This window comes from Sturnus vulgaris, chromosome 9, assembly GCF_052056855.1.
Source record: "Sturnus vulgaris isolate bStuVul1 chromosome 9, bStuVul1.hap1, whole genome shotgun sequence".
NCBI lineage: Eukaryota > Metazoa > Chordata > Aves > Passeriformes > Sturnidae > Sturnus > Sturnus vulgaris.
The window spans coordinates 31,004,662-31,020,689 of NC_142251.1; the positions used below are offsets into that span (position 1 = coordinate 31,004,662).

At 42.7% G+C, this 16,028-nt stretch overlaps 1 protein-coding gene across 2 annotated transcripts in view; it reads right to left on the bottom strand.

Annotated features, from left to right (window-relative positions):
* The window catches only part of RABGAP1L (RAB GTPase activating protein 1 like), a 245,443-nt gene that overhangs the window by 61,921 nt on the left and 167,494 nt on the right, over positions 1 to 16,028 (bottom strand). For both annotated transcript variants that reach the window (XM_014874694.2, XM_088170378.1), the window contains one exon: positions 8,261 to 8,389. In XM_014874694.2, coding sequence (XP_014730180.2) covers positions 8,261 to 8,389 — 129 coding nt within the window. The remainder of the gene's footprint in view (positions 1 to 8,260; positions 8,390 to 16,028) is intronic.

Sequence of the window (16,028 nt, forward strand, 5' to 3'; positions counted from 1 at the left end):
AATCTGGCTGTACTCAGGAATGTGCATTCTCCAAAAGCCTATGGCACCTAGGAAAGCTTGTGTTTCCTTCTTGCTGGTTGGTGGAGACATTGCGGTGAATTAATTGATGACTTTAGTGGGGATTTGGTACCATCCGTCTTGCTACTTCACTCCCAGGAACTGGATCTCTTGGGCAGGTCCTTTGACTTTGCTCCTTTTAATGGCAAAGCCAGCTCCCAGCAGAATCTGGATGATCTCTCCTTTCTCAAATACCTCCATCGCCCCTGCACAATGATGTTATCCATGTATCACAGGTGTTCTGAAGCTTCACCCTTTTTCCAATGCAGCCTGGATCAGTCCATGACAGATGGTGGGGCTGTGTTTCCATCCCTTAGGCAGTTGGTTCCAGGTGTACTGCACGCCCCTTCAGGTGAAACAAACCGAGGCCTGCACTCTACTGCCAGAGGAATGGAGAAAAATGCATTGGCGATGTCAATGGTGGCGTACCACTTGGCTGCCGTGGACTCCAGCTCGTACTGGAGTTCCAGCACGTCCGGCACAGCAGCACTCAACAGTGGAGTCACTTCATTCAATGCACGATAGTCCACGGTCAATCTTCATTTTTCATCAGACTTGTGCACAGGCCAGATGGGGCTGTTGAAGGGTGAGTGGGTTTTTCTGACTACCCCTTGGCTCTCCAGCTCACGGATCATCTTGTGGATGGGGATCACGGCATCTCGATTCGTACGAGTGCACTGCCGGCAGTGCACTGTTGACGTGGCAGTTGGTATTCATTGCTCTTTCACCTTCAGGAGTACTACTGCAGATGGGTTTTTTGATAATCTAGGCAAAGTGTTCAACTTCTTAATGCCCTCTGCCGTCACAGCAGCTATTCTAAAAGCCCACCTGAGTCTCTGGGTTTTTGTAATAGTCGTTTTTGAGGAAGTCTATGCCTAGAATACATGGAACCTTGAGGCCAGTCACAATTGGGTGTTTTTGCCACTTCTTCTCTGTCAGGCTTACCTCAGCCTCCAGCAAAGTCAATTCCTGCAATCCCACCATCACCCTAGAAATGGAAACAGGTTTTTCCCCAACATGTCCTGATGGTATTAATGTACACTGTGAAACAGTAACAACTAATGCCTTGTATTTCTGTGGCTCTGATATGCTAGGTTATCGGATCCACACCTGGATCCAAAAGACCCGGTTTTTCTGTGCTTCTCCTTGGCTAGAGACAGGGCTCCTCTAGCCCTGGTTATTATTTCCTTCCTGGGCATACATAGTAGAGGTTCCTTTAAGTGGGTCTGACAGATTATCCTCCCTTCTGTAATACCCTGCACCTTAGTCATGGGAGGCTGAGGCTACCTTCACTTTAGTGGAGTTCCCTCTGTTAGTGTTCCCCTCCCTGAGTTGACACACCCGTGCTGCCAGGACAGAAGTGGGTTTCCCATCCCACCTTCTCATGTCTTCCCCATGGTCACGCAGAAAGAACCACAGGTCAGCTTGTGGGGTGTACACTTTCTCCCTTGCTGGGAGACACTGGGCTCTGACTTTGAGGCCTGTGACTCACACTGGTGCTGCATGGGAACTGTTCTTTCTCACCTCCTCCCTCATCTCCCTCATCTCCTCTTGGAGGCTCTTAATTACAGCAAAGACATGAGCCTGCACTGGGCCAGTCATCATACTCTCAAAATTTCTGAGCCTGTTGGCAACAGAACCCACTGTCTCTCGATTGTTATCAGCATTAATTGTTGCAATAAAGGTGGTATATTGAGATGGCCCTAGCTTTGCCAGATTCCACAACATCTGCCCTGTGCACCTGACCTTGTGTCAGGGTCATTGTCATGCTGTCCATCCCTCCCAAAGAGCACCTCCAGTACTGCCACTTCTCTCAGCTGCTGGATCCCTTCCTCAAGGGTCCTTCCAGCACATTCTATGGTGGTGCTCCTGCATTCTCTCTCTGTGGACAAACCTCTCTCTTACACTCATTAAAAGCTGCTTCCAGAGGGAAAGGAGGCCTGGCTCCTTTACAAATATCTGATCTACACAAGTCCTGGGTCAAGGCTCCCAAATTCCTTGCCTCAGTACCATCCAGTTGCACACCTGTACCCATAAGGTCCCAGACCAGCAGTAACTAGGCTGTAAAAGCCTCACGGCCCCATCATACAATGTCTTTTCGCAGGTTACGGAGACTCTCGTATGACAGGGACTCGGTGATGATCTCAACTTCTGGCTCTCCTGCTGGTTGTGAGGGGCCCCCTTCCTGACCCTTATTATCTAGATGCCTTGTTTTCACCTTAGATTTTCTAGTTTCCACGGGGGCAACTGCTGCTGGCTGTGACTGCCCTTCTGGTATAGTTGGAACCTGGAGAGATGTAACATCTATGGGTTCCACTGCAGCACAATCACACTCTCCCCCTTTAAGGCAGGGGGAGGATTTCTCACCAGCTGGGGAAAGGCAGTCCTTCAGCATCTGGCTTATCTCCTTCACTAGAACCCCCACCCACTCCACGTAGTTCCTTTCTGAGGTGAGCTGTGTGGCAGGGTCAGGCTCTGGGGCAGGGTCAGGCTCTGGGGTAATATCCCTAGTCTCTGGGGCAGGTATCACAGTGGTTATCCAAGCCAATATTCCCTTATCTCTGAATACTAAATATAACAGGCATATCAGCAACACTAGCCACTCTATGATATCATTAGCATTTAGAGGAGATTTGAATCCTTCAAAAACTGGTGGGGAAGACCCAAAAAACTGGGTAAAAGGTTGGGAGAAAATTTTCCCTGGTGTCATTTCTTCACATTAGGTACTATTATTAAGGTAACCCCAAAAACATACAGTTAGAGTGTGATAGCCCTGAATCCATGTACCCGCCTTCCAAAGGAAGTTAAAAATCCATTAATTACTCACCTTATTAACCCATAAAGCAAACTGGATAACAGCCACAGTAGCTTTAGTTATAGGGCCTATGTTTAGATAAGGGCCTGCAAATGGGAGGAATACAGCCATGACCACATGCCACCCGAACCAGGGTAAGCTAGACCACATGGTGCCACCAATGAGGTTTCTATATACAGCACACAAAAAACCAGGTTACTCAAGAATTGTTATTCCTTCTTTCTCTCGATGCCTTTGAGCCCCATGTTGGGCACCAAAATCTGTCTTGGTTTGAAAGACAGGTGTCTGGCAAGAAAGGGGCTCTCAGGCAAAGATATGGGAATAGGAATAACAGTTCTTTACTAGGAAAATTAAAATAGAAATACAGTATTACAGAGAACATCCCCAAAAAACACTGACACTGACAGAGTCAGAATAAAACCTGACACCCCGTCAGTCAGGGTAGGGTGTTGGTATCAGTGTGATTAAATGGTGGCTGCATCCTCCTGGATGACAGATGTGGTTCAGTTGAAGCAGTGTCTCTGTAGAAGAGAGCAGTTTTCCTCCAAAGGTCCAGTGATGATGTGGAAAGGTCGGGTTTTTCCTCTGGAATCCAGTGGAAAAAGGCTGTCTTGGTGTTCCAAATCTCAGTTTTTATCTAGGTAGGAAAGGCTTGGTTCCTTCCCCATCTCCCAATGGGATGATGTAATTTTATCAGTCATACTGTGGGACTCAGTGGCCCATTAACAGTTGATACTTTCCTGGAAGAAGGATGGGTTGTGGAAAAGATAAAGATGACTGCTCCACCTGGTTTTATCAGATGGCCCATTAGCAGAGAATATCTCCCACAGAGATAAGGATCACTGCCCCACTTGGTTTCAACAGATGGTGACAAAACACATACTTTTGTTCATATCCTGTATTGCAACCTAAGACACTCACATAAATCAATACGTAAGTTAAAACATGCCTGCAAAGAATCACGTCCACATAGAAGATCAACAGAGGTGTGAAGCAAGTCAGTCATCCACATCAGCAAGGCGTGAGATTCAAATTATCACTTTGAAGTGAAAACATTATAAAGTAAACTTGCTTTCAATGTCACAAAGAAACAATTCTGAAAGGAGAACAAGCTTAGCACAGCTCCTGCTATTGTAGCCAGTTCTCCTTGACTCTGCTATTATCCAAGGCCCTGGTGCCAGCTCCAGTTGTGGGTGCACTCAGGTGGGCGACACTTGTCAGTACAGTGAGAGGTAACAAAAACGTGTGTTTGCTTTGCATTGGAAAAGGCACCATTTTCATTCAGGGCCATTTTCTGGTCTCATTGAAGGTGCTGAGAGCAGCAACCTTATAATGCTGCTGGGGGGCCCAATATCATCCAGAAGGGAGATTTACATCATCAGGAAGAAGCTTCTCTTAGAAGGAGTTCAGTATTTGAAATCTTTCTTGGTACTGAGGATGGTGAAAGATGAGACCAGACGTCACTATAGTGCCTGAGTCAGGCAACAGAAGGTCACTACAGGTGCTGCCCTATGATAGAACAACCTTCCCTACAGGTTCCTGTAAATCTCATCCCACGTGTTCACCTCACCTTCCCTGGGCACAAGGGATGACATCCCACCTAACCTTGGTAATTCCGAGGACATCCCCACCTACCCATCTGGTACACTCAACCTCACAGCATTTCCAGAGCTGCAATGTAACACATTCTAAATGGCAGCTCTGCTCTGTTTCCAAATGCCACAGGAAAGTCACAGAGAAATGGGCACAACTCCCAGAATTCTCTTGAAAACTGACAATCCAGGAAATTTTCATATGGAGTAGATCTCCCAGGGAGACCTTCTCCTGTTCCACACCTAACCTGCCTGAAGTCAGGTGTAAGAATAGAGGTGATGGGACTCCTCTATTAAAATTCAATGTCATTATAACTTCTTTAGGACACGCACAGATCTGTACATGAGAAACTGCAAGAAGACGCAAAAAGCAACTAAGACAGATGTTTTGAGCATGAAGAATGTCAGATATTTTTATCATCATCATTAGGATTAACCTTCATGAAATCTAGCAGAGTCTTACCTCATTCATTAATTATCAAACTGGGCTTCCAGAGACACAGAAAAACTTCTGAAAACTCTTGTAAAGACAGAAAAATCAGGAAAGTAAAAAACCCAAGCCCTCCCCAAAGCATAAGCATAAAAATCCTTCTGTGATTACAAATCCAGGCTGTATTATTTCTTAGGCCGCATTATTTCATAGCATGAATTAGTTCAAAATGCTCTTTAACAATGGAATATGACCCAACAAGTTCTGCAGGAAAACACTACTGTTAATTCTAATTCCACTGATGTTCCCAATGATTTCCTTACTGGTAAATGACTGAAATCCAAATCTTGTGAATAACGCCCCAAAAAAATTCTTAATTGAAAAAGACATTCTCTAGCACATTCTACACAGAAATTTCATTTAATAGCAGCTTTTTTCTTTGTATTTGTAGATCTACTCTTAAGAAAAAGATAGATACCAATCCTTCCTTTAAAAAAAGCAATATGATAGAACTATTTCCAATACAGAACTTTCAAAATCCAAGGGTTACATCCTGAACTCAATTGAAAAGTTGTGAAATTAAGGAGAAAAAAAAAACTGAGTAGTTCCAGATTTGTGTTGTGCAGGACAAGAAGTAGCTCAGCTAAAGCTCAAGAAGAAAGTAAGCAAGAATAAGTGGATTTTTATTACATTTAAATTCCCATTTTGTTTTGCAGTAATGTGGGAATAAAACTAAAAGAAACACTGTAAAAGATACAGCTCGCTATGAAGCCTGGTTACAACACAGTTCTGTTTTTAAATTTTCATGCCTCTGTAATTTGCTGAGAAATGTGACGAAAATCCTCCATTCACTCACTGTGTGATACTTGCTCTAATATCACCTATTGTTTAGTCTGCAAGTACTAATACAGCCCACAAGCAGCAGAAAGACACATGGTGGCTCTTTTATACGGCACGAAAAGGCAGGCTAAGGGTCTAGTTTGGCCTTTTTTAAATAGAACAAGTTCTGCTGCAGTCAACAAAACAGACAACTGCTCTTCATACAACCTCTGTGTTCTCTCAGACTCTACAACTGATGATGATCACGACTAAAATCTCCTGTCTGAGCATGTCAGCTCCTGCAGTTATTAGCACCTGTTGGTAAATAAACTCAATGATAATAACATCTCATTATAAAATCATGGACTAGTTTAGGTTGGAATTGATTTGTGGAGAACATCTTGTCTAAACCATCCCTTTGAAGGAGGTGACCTAGAGCAGCTCACTCAGGGCAATCTGTGTTTCAAGTATCTCCACAAATGGAGATTCCAGAACCATCTAGGCCAACATGGTCCTGTCCCTCCTACAGAGTACAAAAAACATGTCCAAAAGCCAGTTTATGGTCATCAGTTAAGAGCATCCCAGGACACACTGAGGACTCCACAGCCACTGCTCCTCATCCCACACCAGAGACCATGGCCAGAAAGACTCTCCAGTGTCAGGGAGCAACATGACCATGGGGACAAGTGGCACCTGTGACAAGAGTGCAAGTGAGTGGACACGCACTCATTTAGTGTAAGTTTCATCCTCCCTCCAACAGTCTTCCACTGAGTTTCCTCACATCAAGTTCCTGTAGTCTTTTACAGGATGAATTGTATACTCAGGGAGTCAGCAGAGCCCTACTCCTTAACCATACCAGAGCAGCAGTTATTGACACAGCAGAAGGTGACTTCAACCTTCTACTTTTTCCCACCTCTGACAACGCCAGATCTTGGCTCTGAATTCTCCCTCCTTTTCAGTAATTCCTACTAATTTTTACACACTTCTCTAACACACAAGGGGGTGACCTGACTCCGTGTTTACTACACTACCTAAGCTTATTTTCTCTTAACCAGAACCCACAGTGTGTAAAATCCTGTGTATGCAGTGAATTCACTGTCAAACCCTACCCCTTCCTGTCAACAAACAGTTCAGAATATCATACTTTTCTTATAACTGGCCCCAGGTGCTGAACCCTAACCACTGAACATCTGTCTCAGGTGCATTTCAAAATACTTCCCCAAAAAAGCACATCACGTATACATACATCCAGTACTAAATGAAGAACAACGACAAATAACATCATGTGGCATACAATATATTGCACTAGGAGAAAGGCATGAGAAAAATCAACAAATAGCTCTTCCAACAGGTACCATGAAGAATTTTACTTCAACCTCCCATAAGAAAATACATACTGAGTAAGTAGCATAAAGATAATTTTCTTGTACTTGCTAAGTCCTTAAATTACTCATTTTCAAGAACCAAGCAGAGGACTAAATACTTAACATCAAACTGCAGCCTTTTACTCACAAATAGTCTCTTTCAGCAGCAGAGTTTAAATTCAAGTACAATTTTACTAAAACGTTTGCACAGATCTTTTCCTTCACTGGAATAAACATTCAGATGGCCAGACCTATTTTTTCATAAGATCAGCGTTCTAACTAGAAGGGAAAAAGCCCTTGCTTAATAAACGATCAAATTAAACAGCAAGGGACATCAACAAATATCTTGAGAGAGATAAAAAGAGGCAGAGTGTTGGAGGAACATTCTTCCTAGTGGGATGTTCTCTATGCATCACTAGGCCACACCAAACATGCACTTCCCATCAGAGCTCACATTCCAAAAAATGACAAAAACACTTTTTCTCCAAGATCAAAGATTAAGCCCTTCCACAGCGATACAAATTCCAACCAAAAAAAAAAAAAAATCCTTCAAAATGACCAATTTATGAACCTCTGCAGCCATTTTAAACAGGTTTCCATCCTCAACAGCTTACAGTCATGCTTCTCTAATTTGGTTCAAGTCCAACACTTGAGTCAATATGTTCAGAGTAGCCTGACTTCTGACAGCAGAATCTTGAGTAGGGTAGAATACAAAAACATATTCTGTCTTGGTAAGCTTGATATAAAAAGAAAACTCATTTCTACCCCAACTCAAATGTATTATACACAGTACTCAGCAGATAAACAGCTTCTGAGCATAACAAGTAATATCTGGGCTTTGTTTGCATGATTATCATACAGTGATTAATTGGTTTACTGCAATCACAGTTTATAAAACAAATAATGAATTATTGAGTTCTGATAATTGTTGGTAATGCACTGTGTTGTTTTTTTTTTTTTAATTATTGGCTTGTACCCAAGCAGACAAAGAGAGAAAAGGTCACAGATTCACTTTCTTTAAAGACAGAAGGTGTGCATGTAATTATACCAAGATACATAAAAAGTAATAAACAAGTGATTTAATTTCTTTACTTTCCACAAGCTACTGCCATTCTTAACATTGCATTTTACTCTTCCTGTACAAACTCCTGGGTGAATAAGAAGCAATGAAGTCCATCCTTACCTTAATATTGCAAGCTTGTTCCATGAGTCTCCGGGCGTTCTCCTCAGCTCTGTACCTCTTAGGCAACTGAACCCTGAAGAATTTTAAAGCTCCTTCAAAATCAGCCTGTAGAAGGTCCTCTTTAGAGGTCTGCAATTAAACACAGGAAACTACAATAAACCCTGGAAACATGCAGTCACGCTCTTCTACTTGATTTGTCATTTACTGGATACATTCCAGACCACCAATATTCACATTAGCTCAAAGTCATCCTCCTTGAAATCACCTTTCTTAACTCTGCTTCATAAAACAAACAGAGGCTAAAGCCCATCCAAGTAACCCTAGGTAAGGCAGCACAGAGGATTGTAACATAGGAATGGATTTCATTGTTCTATACCTGCCAGGTAAAAAAGTGATTCTGGCTCAGCCTGTCAAGATGTCAGTGAAGAGAAAAAAAACCCAAACAAACAAAATCTAGGAGAATTTATTATACTTCCTATAAAGTTTGTGCATTAGACCATTACTGATTCTCATGGTACTGCCTTAAAAAGACAAAGTATATATATTTAATGTATGTATAATCACAGACAGGAAGAGCAGAAGCACATGATTCATACAAGGCATCAGCAAGTCAGTGTGCTGAAGTCTGTAACACAATTTCTCAAAGAACACCATAACAGAAAAAGTTCTACATGCATATTTCTACATCTCCATACTCCTGGACCTCTTAGTGGTATCAAGTCTAAAAGGTCAGAAGATGCTATACATTCACCATGAATCCACTCCTGCCACTGACGGAGCAATCTGATTCACAGGGACAAATGTATTCGTCCTCCAGGTTACTAAGACCTGCACCAAGAGATTCAGAAGGTACCAAATCACAAGCTTTGGGACAGTTCCTTTAAATGGTTCACAGAAACTGAAGGTCCTGCCAAGACATTCAAGACATCAACTCAAAAATGTGAATTTCAAGGGTTTTAATCCAGAAAAGAGTAAACTCTGTCAGCACAGGTTCTCATACGGTGGAGATCTACACTGTGTAATGTGTATAACCGCAAATACCTCAGCAGCAGCATAGACTGCTTTTGGTTAAGGTTAATTGCCGAGTTAATTGCTCACGTACCACCACCACCACCATTTTCACGTGTGCCAACATTTCCAATTGTGGGCATTTTCTGCTTTCTCCTAGGTAACAAACACTCAGTGTCATTTTTTGCCTCCTTATACACAGTGGGTACATTACACACACATACGTTCGAAGTTTGATAACTATGTTATTATCCACTTGAATCCAGAGAATCCCACAATGGCTTGGGTTGGAAGGCACCTTAAAGGCCACCTCATTCCAACCCCCTGCCATGGGCAGGGACACCTTCCAGTATACCAATTTGCTCCAAGCCCCATCCAACCTGGCCTTGGATACATCCACAGACAGGGCAGCCACATCTTCTCATTCATGGCCTCACCATCCTCTCAGGGAACAATTTCTTCCCAATATCCCATCTACCCAAGCCCTCTGGCAGTTTGAAGCCATTCCCCCTTGTCCTGCCAGTCCGGGCCCTTTTCCAAAGTCCATGTCCACCTCCATTCTTTTCTTTCCTTATTGAGTTTGCCCAATATTTATTTGATCCTCTCATCATTCATTGCCAAAGAAGCTGTTGGGTCAACACTGCAAGGACCCAGGAAAAGCTGCCTTGGGGATGCTGTGAAACGTTCAGCTTTACAAACTATCACATCTGATCTTGTCCACAACCATTTGGCAGCTGTGCAACTTGGCTGATGCTCAATCAAGAGCTTCCTGGGAAGTTCAGTGGATAACGGTGGTGGAAAAGCAGTACAGGTTTCATAGGATCATAGAATCATTAAGGTTGGAAAAACCCTCCAAGATCATTGAGCCCAACCACTTACCCAGAACTGCCAAGTCCACTGCTAAACCATGTTCCTAAGTGCCACATCTGTACATCTTTTGAATTCTTTCAGGGATGGTGACCCCATCACTTTCCCAGGCAGATTGTTACAATACCTAATCATCCCTTCAGTGAAGAAATTTTTACTAATACCTAATCTAATGGATATTAGGGAAAAATTATATTTTGATACTCAGCTCACAGAAATGGATCTCTCTTTGTTTTCAGCCATGTTGGTATCTGCAATCACTACCCAATTCAAACAGATATCCCAATTACATTGCTAATTTGCCTTCTTGGGATACTCCTACATATCAGTCCTTTCCCCTTCCCTTCATTTACAGCAATCCAATGTAAAACAAATCAGATTTAATTTTCCTAGGCCTCTACTTGAATTATTGTTACAGTACTGTTTTTAACAGTCCCCAACAAATTAGATTTATTAAACTGTAACTATTGACAACTTGAAGTTCTCCATGCTGAAAAGTCTGTAGTCAATGAAAATCCCGTAAAATCATGGAAATAAGAACTTCTCAAACAGAGTTTGCTGAGCTAAGATTATAGTTACGAAAACTGCAAACTATCACATTGTACAAGTTGGTTAAATGAGTGATAGAGCACAGGCTCATCAGCTCCTTCTACTTCACTGAATATTTTCATTCCCTTAAAATTATCTGTTCATCAAAATACTAGTTTCACCATTAAAATCACAAGGAAAAAAGAAAAATAGAAATGTTGGCATCCCAGGATTCACATTTCTTGACATTTTGTGACTCTAATCAATAAATTACAAAGATATCTCTGGAAACTTCTGGCAGCTGCTTGAGAGGCAGAAATCTGTAAATCCTTTGAAGTCACTCAACTCCTGAAACTCACTAACAGCTAATTTCTAAACAGTTGATTTCTCTTACTAAACCATCTGTAAGTTTAATGAGATAATCATTAAAGTTTGGTAGGTGCACTGCATTTTTCTGCATTTGGGAACTTCAGGAAAGTTTTTATTATTATAGATGTTATTTTAAAATAAACATATTTTTGATTAAAATCAATTTTCAAACCCAGGCAAGCAAGGAAACTTAGAACTATGACCCAAAGGCTCAGTTTGACTTTTAGGGTTTGATTAAATATGTTCTCAAATGTTCTTCCCACATCATTTAAGTATTTCAATATAGTCATAAAATTATCTTGAGTGAGTAGAAAATTAGGAAAAGCCCCTTCCGAAAAGTATTAGCAAAACTTTCAAATCTAAAGGTAAAGTTTGGAAAAATAGGAAAAGTTAAAGCGAAGAACAGAATTTGAGAGACTTAAACAATGTTAATTTTTTTTTAGTAAACAATGTTACTACTACTTTCCCAAAAATATTTGGGAAACTGTGATTAAGACAAAGGGAAAAGCCTTGATGTTTTTCTTTAATTTAATTTCTCTGTCTTCAATGATTAAGTCTGCAGCTTCATTTATTACTGACTCTATCAAAACTCTTATTCCCACCTGGGAACTAACATAACAGAAGAAATTTTGGATGAACCACATTGCACATCCTTAATTTAGTTTGTCTTCCTTCATATAAACAGATAAAAATTACTTATTTCTAGAGAATTTTAGGTATATATTTAGATTTCTGTAGAATGTCAGTAAGCATAAACCACCTGTTTTATACTTTAATGAACATGTGTCAGAAATGAGGCCAAGAAGTTAAAACTGAAAAGAATCTGGCCATGCTTTACTATTAAATTTGCTTCTGGGACACTCAAAATGTTTGTAAGTACCCTCCAATTTTTTAGAACATAGTATTTATATACATAAATATATAATATAAAAGCATCTATTTCTATTTAATGCCTATAACACAGAGATTTCAACTTCTTAAAAAAACTTCCTGGTTTTAACTTCTTAAAAAAATACACACTGTAAAACCAAGATACACAGGCTATTTCTAACCAAGACTGCAGTACTGCATGTTGCACAACTTTGCTTTGTGCTGCCCTTTCACATGAGCCACAGACCTGAGAGCTGCTCAGTGACTCACAGAGGAAGATCCTGGCCTTCTGTGCTGGATAAACTCGGACTCCAGGCCTGGGGAAGTTTGGTGGACAAAACTGTGCTGCTGAGTAACATCAGAACACACTTCTAGGGCAATACTCCAAACTCCTGTCCTGGCATCTTTTATGTCCAGCTATATTATCAAACACTTATTTTCCTAAATAAAATCCATGCTCTCTTTAACACACTGGTACAAAAATGCTCTGGAAAAAAAAAAAAAACACCTCTAGGTTTGTGAGTGGAGAGCTGGGACCCACAAACATAGCACTGATCTTGTGCACACTCAGTGATATCTCTCTGCTCAGCACTTCACTCCTGTCTTTCTATGTAGCTCCAAATTTACATGGCAAAGTTCATTCTGCCACATAAAGAACTGATGCAGGCGGGTCGGAAAACCTTCTGGCTTCACCCACTCCGGGTCATGCCAAAGGGTTGAACTGGTGCTGTTCTACCTGGCCAAAAGCGTGCTCAGGTGAGGAGGTGATCAGAGTTTTTCTAAGACTAGCATAAAGATTGTATTTATCACATAACACTGCAATGACACATACTCTACCCATCCCAGGCATTTACCCCCAAAAACACAGTAGAGAGAAAAAAAAAACAAACCAACAAACCCAAAAGTGCTTAATTTTATGAAGCACTGATGTTCTGAATGATCGTCAGTTCTGATTACAGTACAAATTCTTCCTCAGAGATTCCTCATTTTCAACACATTATCAGAACACACCTTTCTGAGAAGGGTGTGTGTCAAAAGGCCTGTATGTCACAAGAGCTATATTTAGCCAATAAAACCTGACAGGGAATCACATTCACTCCACAAGTCAAGTCCCTCTCATAATACAAAGCACTATTTGTATTATTTTGCCTTTTTCACACTCTTGCTTTCTTTTTTAATAAACAGTACTACGCCACTCAGCAAACCAAACCGCCTGGAAGATAGGGACGTGAAGTTGCCTGGAAGTCTCCATCTCGAGGCCCAGATACAAAGCCTGATTAAATCAAGTGAAAAAGAGCTTGATGGTTTTGTCTCTGCTTTCCTTAGAGCTCATCACAGCACAATTCAGGGTGATTTCGCAGACCTTGCTCAAGAAACCATCAGCAGGATGAGTGTTTTGGTACACTGGGAGGGAACTGGAATAATGATAACGCACCCAACAGTTCAAACCACACATCATCAGGGACTAGACTCAATTCTGCAAGTGACTGCAAATCCCCAAATCTAGCTGCACTGTAGCAATCGAGGAGTTTGTGAATTTTTCATTTTTGTTTGGCATGTCTCAGGGCAGGGGGACAGTGCACAACCACCCATGCTGTTACAACTGAACAGGTTGTAACATGCAGAGCATATGGATTTCTGTGAATCCTGAGGAGCACCAAGACAGGTTCAGTAGTATGGAAAAAATGGATAGGTCACTGTATATAACCACAATATGGGTATGGGAATAAAGGAAAAGCACCATAGAAAATTAGGAGGATCAGGAAAGGACGGCCTTCCCACGGATCACACAGAAATGCAATTCTAGTGTGCCAGGCCATGGACAGAGTAACGCTCTGAGCTGCTGCCATGTGTGATTACAACACCCTGAGCGGACTCAGCCAGGCCTAGGCACTGACTCCCAGATTTGCCACTCTCTTGGGGGTTTGAGGCTGCTTTGTACAGCAGGAGAAATTATAAAAGCATGTTCTCTGTGCCATAACATGGCACACCAACTGCAGGCACCACCCACACATACAGCATTTGCCATGATGGATGAAAACACCTTTAACAATTTACTTCCCAGATCATTCTACACAGGTATTTTCAACTTTTTTACATACTGTCAACTGCTTTTTCAAAACCAAACACAGAAACAGCTGAAAGCCAAAATGCATGAACACAGCTTGATTTTTGATGAGTCTTTAAAGCCAACCTGTGATGTCAAAAGTATAAAATCTGAAATGCTGGCCATTAATGCACTTTGTGTCAGTACCTAGAAGGTGACTGGGGATGCTGCTTATCTGAAATCATTACAGGACTGAAAAAAAAAAAGCACTCAGGGATTTAGGAAAGATGGTTTTTTTATTCAGCCCGGGTTGATGATCCTTCAAGCTAGTTAAGGAGTGGTACTGGTCCCCATTAGCAGGACTGGTATCCAGCCTTCCTGAGCTAACATGAGAAAAAAGGACTCAGTGCTTAGGAGACGGATTATGAGAAACTGAAAGGAAAAAATATGAGCCCTTTCATCCCTCCTGGGGGCAGAGGCAGGGCTGGGAGGGAGAATGGCAAATTCCCAACTAATTAATTTCATGAAAAGGTGATCTCACCGCAAGCAGCCGAGGCACAAAGAGACGATGCCCCATGCCCAGAAGTTCCAGCACCCGACACGCGTATTCATTCACCAGCTTGCTCCTCTCATCGTGCATGTCCTGGGACTTCTTGGCAGATGGGGTGAGCTTGGCAGCCGGGCTTTTGCAAGGTACTCCTTCTTCCATGAGCAGTAAGTAGTAAGTATCCAGAGTGAGAAGAACAGGCCTTGTAAACGGCAATTTCCAAAAGTGCAAGATTAGGAGAGCCAGCCTCCAGTCTCTGGAATGGGTTTGGATGGCTGCTCCAGCAATGCCCCTTTAGCCTCTCAGGAGAAGAAAAGTATCTTTGCTAAGAATCAAGGAAAAATATAATCCACCGTGCTCGCTCAGACAGAGTCTGAAGGAGATTTGAAAAACAAACCAGAGAAAACATGGATCTAAAAATGCATATAAAATGCAGGAAAATGGCTGAGAATGAACACAGGGAAGCTGGGCTGCGAGCAGAGCGAGGGCGAGCTGTGAGGGCTCAGTGCCCGTGCCCGTGTGTGGGAGCCGAGAGCGGCGACAGCAAGGGCAGCAGAGCCCAGGCAGCTGGGAGGCTGCACAGAAAAAAGGATGAGCTCATTGCAAGCCCTGCTCCGTGATCAGCGCTGCCGCTCGCTGAGCATCAGACACGAAGGGGTGGGAAAGAGGGGGCTGGGAGCAGGAGGAGGGGAAAGAGGAGGAGGAGGGGGCGAGGGTTGCCTGGGCACCAGGAGCCTCTAGGGGTAGAATGCCGTAATAAGAAACCAATGGTGAGCGTAGACAGCCGGGCTCCCACCCTCCAGCAGTTCTCTGCTGGGGTTTGGCTGTTGAATCCCAGTTTACAGCACATCAGCTGCATCCTTTTACGCTCCATAGCGGGGAGAGATCGGCCTCCCAGCCGATATAATTACTTGTACATGCGGTCTGCTTCTGAATGATGAAGCGCAGATGCGGTGTAGGTGTGGCAAGGCCCCGCTCCCCTCGCCAATGGCTACCGGAGAGGGGCCAGGCCGTGGGGATGCACAGCCAGCCAGCCAGCCAGCGAGCGGCGCGGGGCTCGGACAGCCTGGGAAGCCGTAGCCCGTCTCGGCACAGCTCGTGCTGGGTGAAATTAAATAATTTTAAAACGATCATTGCCAGCGCTGTGCTCTAAGGAGGCGTTTCTAAATCTAGAGACGACGGGCACAGAGGGAATGATGTCAGCACATGCGTTTGAATGGATTCTAGAAAACTACTGCACATTTATAAGGAGAATGCAATGATGTCACACCTGGAATCGCCCGGCCATCACCCCGTGCAGGAAACAGCCCACGTGCCTCTGCCATCTGCTAAAGGCAGACCAGCAGGTACTGCTCCATCTCACAGGTCTGGATTTTAGAAAACACGTCTTTATGCTCCTTCGTTTTTGATCAGCCTCATTCATAAAATGGGATATGTAACATAACAACACCCATTTCCAATTGGAATAGACAGAAATATTCTACCTTTCTAACATAAAGATCATTATTTAAAATATTGTGAGTAGCTCTAAA